The 6,384-nt window shown below is 37.3% G+C and overlaps 1 protein-coding gene across 1 annotated transcript in view; it reads right to left on the bottom strand.

Annotated features, from left to right (window-relative positions):
• The window catches only part of LOC102038971 (SAM domain-containing protein SAMSN-1), an 81,428-nt gene extending 76,861 nt beyond the window's left edge, over positions 1-4,567 (bottom strand). The window contains exon 1 of the mRNA XM_031061933.1: positions 4,544-4,567. Within this exon, the coding sequence (XP_030917793.1) occupies positions 4,544-4,567 (24 nt within the window). The remainder of the gene's footprint in view (positions 1-4,543) is intronic.
• Positions 4,568-6,384: the final 1,817 nt, after the last annotated feature.

Genomic DNA, 6,384 nt, shown 5'->3' with positions numbered 1-6,384 from the left:
GATATGAGAGGGGACCAGAAAAGCAAGTGCAATAAAGAAAACTCACACAAAAAAAGCACAGGAGTGAGAAGGATAGCGCCCAAAAAAGAGAAAATACACCTTCAGTTTTCAAAACTGTTATAAAGTATATAACGAGCAAGCAAAGAAAGGAGTATGTTTTTCTGGTAATAATTGCCTTTCTTTGAGGGCAACTCGAAGTATTTAACTGAAATTGAAAATTTCTTTCTCCCTTCTATTTTATTTTAGTTAAATCTACTTTTATACCAAAACCTGCCAAGTCAGTAAAGTTTTGTCATTTCATACGTTAATTATTTTAGAAGTCCTGAGCACAGTAAACATTGCAGAGGAAAATGAGAGATAGCAGAATAAAATATGAACTTAATTCTGGAGTGGTTAGCACATTTCCTTTATCCTACATGGAATAAAAAAAGGCTTTCTGAAGCTCTTTGCTTCAGCAGTTTTAGGGGACAAAACACCCAAAATATTCTAGTTCAGATCTAGAGGAAAATGATTGCCTGTAGCTCTTCCCTTTGCATGATATTATTATCATCATGGCATGCAGAGACTTGGTTGATCATAAGGTAGAGGAGAATTTAGTAACACAGCCAGGTCATTTTCCATCTCAGGTTTAGGGGTGGAACCCTGTCTATGGTGGGATGATAGCAATCCAGCTAAAAGGAACAAGGGCTATATAGAGATGATTACATGGGAAGCCATACAAAGTTCAACAACTTGGATCTCTTCTAATCATGCACCGCTTTAGAGGAAGGTCTTTCCACATTCAGATAATTTTTCTTTGGTAAAACATATTTTTAAGTCCAGTCCATTCCTAAGTATCATCATGTCCCACTAGTCAGAACAGCATTAGCACCTTTCTATGGTTTCTTTAACACAGAGGCTCCAGCTAATTCACAATTTATCCACTACATCACTTTTATTAATACTCATTCTCTCTGCATTTTGCACTATAGAAACATTAGCTTTTAGTGCCAAGGGCTTTTTCAGCTTACAACGTTACATGTAATACGTTTTACATTGTGCTGTCAGCACATCTTAAAAACAACAATCAAAATAAAACATAACTAGTCCAATGCTACTGAAAATCACTAAGAGGATTAGACTTTCACTCAGTACTTAACTTTACATTTTCCTAGCAAAAGTGGTGGTTAGAAAGGAAACATATGGGAAAGAAATAGACAAATGAAAGGGATCTTGTTTGCCTTAAATCCTAAGAGCAGTGCTCAACCAGAATAACTGATGTGAACAACACTGTGATTAGGAGTGTCACAGCCTTTCTCTGCTGGCCTTCTTACACAGGTTTCTGCTGTGCTTTTTTATGAAAACTTCACTGAAGGGCAGGGGTTGTGAGTGTAAGTCAGGATAGGTTTAACTGGTACTGTTCCAGGTGAATTGGTGCTAACCCTAGCGTGTATATCCTTGATATTGGAGAGTCAACTTCGAAAAATAATGCAGGAAAAAGATTCTACCCTAACTAAAAGAATTCACAGTTCAGTAATAAATTTCATTTGTCAGATTTGTAGGATTCTGATATTTATTAGGCAGTGTATCAAAACAGGTGGTTTGGCAGCATAATTTCTTGCAACTCATACAAAAGCAGTGCTTGATTTGGGACTCTCTCTGTATATTGCCCGTAATACAAAGAGTATTGTTCTGATTCAATTGTCTGACATGCTAAGCACCATGAGATGGAAAAGACGCTGCAAATTTATGGTCTAAGGTTGACCTTCTAACATAATATATCTAGAAAATAAAGGGACATTTACCCTGTCGATCATTTTGTAAATGGAAAAGGGACACAAGGTTTTGAAGGCAAATCGAATTTGCCTGCAAATCTCTTGAGAACAAGGCAATGAGTCTGATGAGAAAAATAATCTCAGTTGAGAAACCAAATCATTCTGAAGTCAACTCAGGACACAAAGTACTGCTGGGGAAACACCCCACGCTGGAGCACTCATACTAGGAGATCAGAGGACTCCCAGGTGGTGACAGATTGGAGTAATTCCTGTTTGCCTCACTGGGAAGGGGACAATCCAGTTCAGGCTCCAAAGCCTCACCACAATCTTCTTGTGACTATTATGTGTCTCCAGCCTCCACATCACCACTTTGTAGACCGGCCCATAACACTGTGTCTCATGCTAGAACTATGTCTCAGTTTTATGGACAGGTATGAAAGCAAACACAAATTAAAATTCAACAGTATGAACAGATGTTCCTCTAACAACCTGGTTGTTCCACCACATTTGATTAGCCAGAAGTCTTGTTAAACAGAATATTATTGTCATTCTCTTGGGTTGTAGATTACTTCAACCACTATAGGGTAGAAAGGTATTTTCTGAGCTATAAACCAGTGTATTTTAACAGTATATGCATATGCACACATAAGTACACACATGCACACAATCTTTGCGGTCTGAAATCTTGTCAGTCTTCATGAGATAAATACTTCCATGAGAATGTTATTTCTTTTGTACAGCTGTTTTTGTTCTGTCAATAGTCTGAATTTCTCTTCCACAGTTTCAGGTTTAGCAGTTGCTCCAGATGTTCACTCGATGTAAATCAACCTTGATTTCTATTTCTTGGTGGCTATTTGCATCTACTAAGCCACTCCCTCCCATAACACCTTTAAAAGTTGCCTTTGAATCCTAATTATATTGTTGCTGTTCATTATTCCTGGCTTTACTCCCTTGAAGAGAAAAATACCCTTATATTGATGCTACAACTACTTTGCAGCCAGCCTTTCCATGGTCAGAGGGTGACAGAGTAAAAGTGGCCCATTCACATACTTGGATCACCAACTCATTACCAAGCTAGACAATCTGAATACTGAAAGCAACTGCCCCATGTCACAGGCACAGGGAGGACTGCAGAGGGCTCTTCCTTTTATGAAACACATTAATGATCTATAAATTATCTTTAGATGTTGATAACTTGTGAGGTGTTTTGCTGGGTGAGCAGAAGATTACTAAAGCGGACAGAATGGCTCCCGCGTAAAGCTTGTAAAGAAGGGAGGTTATCTTCTTAGCAGCAATCTTTAAACAGAACTAATTATTTCATTACAGAAACTATCATGGCACCAGCTTTCACTTGTCTGAACCATCCATTATCACAGGAGTCATTGCCTCTCCCACAGAAACCCTGGGTGCTGCATACCGACTCTAACAGGGAAACTGGAACTTGACCTCCTCTCACCCCCACAATCTACCTGACACTTCATCTAAATGTTGGTTTCTCTACCAATACAAGGCTCAACACCTTTTTTAAAAGTGAACTACTTAGAAAACAAGAAGCTGCTCCAGCAGAACTGTACAATATTGATAGAACAGTTCTTTCCCAGAGAACTTCTGAAATGAGGATTTTCAAGCTGTTACAGGCTGTACCACAAAGCCATTGTTAACTTTGTACAAATACATAGGTATTCACACTAAACTATGATCAAAATTGTCACTGAGTTCCCAGGGAATTATTTTTTTGAGAGGCTCCTGCAACAGATTCCTGAAATACCACTGCATTTTACTTTAAGTACAAACCAGCTTTTAATCCTTATGATCTGGAAAACACCAGGACTCTGCACTAAGATAGTATTAGCAATCAGGAGCAACGATTTACACAAAGCAGTTGCCCTATTTGAGTTTCTATCAGTGCAGCTTGAATATTGATTTCTATTGTTCTCTCTAAATGTATGGGAAAGATATACTAAATATCAGGACAAAAGATGAAAAATGGGCAAACAGATCTACTGTGCTGGGTAAATACAGCAAATATACTCAGCTAATTACCATTACTAATACTGGGCATTGGTATTGGCAGATGGTTAAGCTCTTAAAACAGAAACAGTTTCTGTGGATTTCCTATCCTGATTTACCTGTTCATTCTGAGCAGGTGCCTTGAGGCAAGGAAAGAGAAGGGGGGGAAAAGAAAGAAAATTCCCCCAACCAACCAACGAACAAAAACAAACAAACAAACAAACAGAAAGTGCAAAAAAACAACTAAAGAGGGTCTTAAATCAAGTCCTCTGTCTGTGTGCAAATATTGCCATGACTAATTTATTCCTGGTTACCATCTTCTCATGTTTGGCTAATAGAAAACTATTGCTTGAAAAGTTCTAGCAGTTCTCCCAAACTACTGAAGAAGGAAAAGAAGATGCTATTATCTTAAAAAAAAAATCCCTTGTGGAAAACAAACTATAACATATATATATTTAGTAATTTTATCATACTTCAGAGGTTTTTACTATACTTGGATTAAAAGCCTCATGACTAAATCTGCAAGTTTTTGCAATAGTCCCAGATAGTGGATGCCACATTTATTATATATTCTCTGCTTTATATTTTTTACTTAAACATATTTTGCTACATACAATTTCTTGCACAAAATCTCCTTGTCTAGGCTAGAGACACTCACTGTTATACAACCCTTGCACTGTTTGTGATGTAAACCCTTCATTATTGTCCATAGAAGCACACCCACCAGTTCAGTTTATAAACTCAATAACCCACTAAAAAAAATGTCTGTTCACACTTACCAGAGAAAAACAGAAAAGATTCATGTTGGTATTGAGATCCACTCCAGCACCCTAAAATTCTGCTCCACAAACTCCTGCTGCACAATGCGGTTCCCTCTTGCTCTCCCAGCTGTTTGTACATTTCTCCCTGGAGATTACTGCAAGATAAAATCCCTGCAATAATCCACTGGATTCAGAGCCCATTATCAAATGAGACAGGCTTCCCCAGGCCAATACAAACTGTTTTCTGAATTAAAGAGCAGTGTTTACTAGCAAAACAAAAGCACGGTCTGAATGATTTTCATGAACTCAGAAAATGCTCTCTTGCAAGCTGCTGTTTCCATTAAAGTTTATAAGCTAAGAGAAATAAAACTTTTTCTGTCTGAGGCTACTGGCACATGCAACAAACTCCAAGGCAAATCTTCTCAATTTACTGAGATTATCAAAAGACAGAAATTTTAATGAAATGCTGGTTCTCTATACACATGAATTAATATACAAAATTCAGTAATTATTAGTGACTACATTATGAATGGAACATTCTTACTTACAGATCTCGGGGGAAAAAAAACCAACTTGTGAGCCACAAACAAATTATTGAAAATACCCACGACCAACCAATGAAAAACCAAGCAAAAACCTCAAATTGTACATCTGTACTCTAAAAAATAGTTACCAAACTGCTGCCTAACATGTTGATTGCTTGATGATGAAGATTAGAATTAAACCAATTTTGTCATTTGAAAATTTGGCAAATCTGGAAAATAAGAAAAATTGGGAGTGGTTAAAGCTGATCCATGGGTTATAGTGAGAGGTATTATAATGCACACAGACAAGCAAACAAAGAAGAAGTGATTGTAGAGAAAAACACTAGTCTATGTCACTAGCTGGTATAAACCTGGAAAATTCCATCACCAATTGTGGAATAGAGCAGTCTAGCAAAGAATTAATGCTGAAAAAGCACTGTCAGTCTCAATTTTTACAGATTATTAAATACCTGAAATTAGACTGTGTTGGGAATAATATTGCCCACCAACCCACAATTAATTTCCCATAAATTAATTTCTGACAGCTTTTATGTGAATGCTATGAAATTTGATTACATGAACAAGGAGCAATTGGTACTGAACAGAGAAGCTGAAATTCATCACTAATAGAGAGGCAGTGTCGTGTTATGACCATGATCTTGATTTCCTTTCTTTGGGCCCTCAGCTTCATATTTGTAAAGGACAGGCATCTTTTTCATCACTCCTACTTCTGACTGTTTCAGTTTATTCTAGTAATTTTGTAGTCTGAATCTGCATCCCAGCAAATCTGAAACATCTGTACTTTGGCAGGATAAATACATTTTAAAATAATTCGTTTCTACCATGAGCAAAACCCAAACAAGGCTCACACAAAAAAACACAGATAAGACTCAGGATTTTAAAAGGAAAAATCCTTAACTTACATGCTTCCCATTTGCTGTGAAGTATGTAAAAGTCTTCTTGAAGGCTTTTCCCAGGCCTCCTTTTCAGTTATAATTTCAGGTTGGTTTCACATATTAGTAAAGTAGGGTTGGCTGTGAAAAGCTTTATGACAAATGTTATCATTTAGAAGCAAATTAATAAAAGACTTCTCATTTACTCCTTCTATAAACTTGAGGAATAGTAACAGATTTTGTCAATTACCACCTAGTGACACAAAAATAGACATTTGAGAGACCAAGCTTGCCACAGATGGGCTTGCATTTGCTTTATGGCTCACTTGCTAGTTTTCTTGTGAGGGAGCAAGTACTAATCCTTCCTGTGCCTCAGGTTCTCCAGCTGGAAAAACTAAACTACCAGCAGAAACCTCATGTGCAGAGCACTATGAAAGTAATG

The sequence above is a fragment of the Geospiza fortis genome, unplaced genomic scaffold, assembly GCF_000277835.1.
Source record: "Geospiza fortis unplaced genomic scaffold, GeoFor_1.0 scaffold24, whole genome shotgun sequence".
NCBI lineage: Eukaryota > Metazoa > Chordata > Aves > Passeriformes > Thraupidae > Geospiza > Geospiza fortis.
The sequence above is the reverse complement of the archived record's forward strand: the minus strand, read 5'-3'. Positions and strand labels throughout refer to the sequence as shown.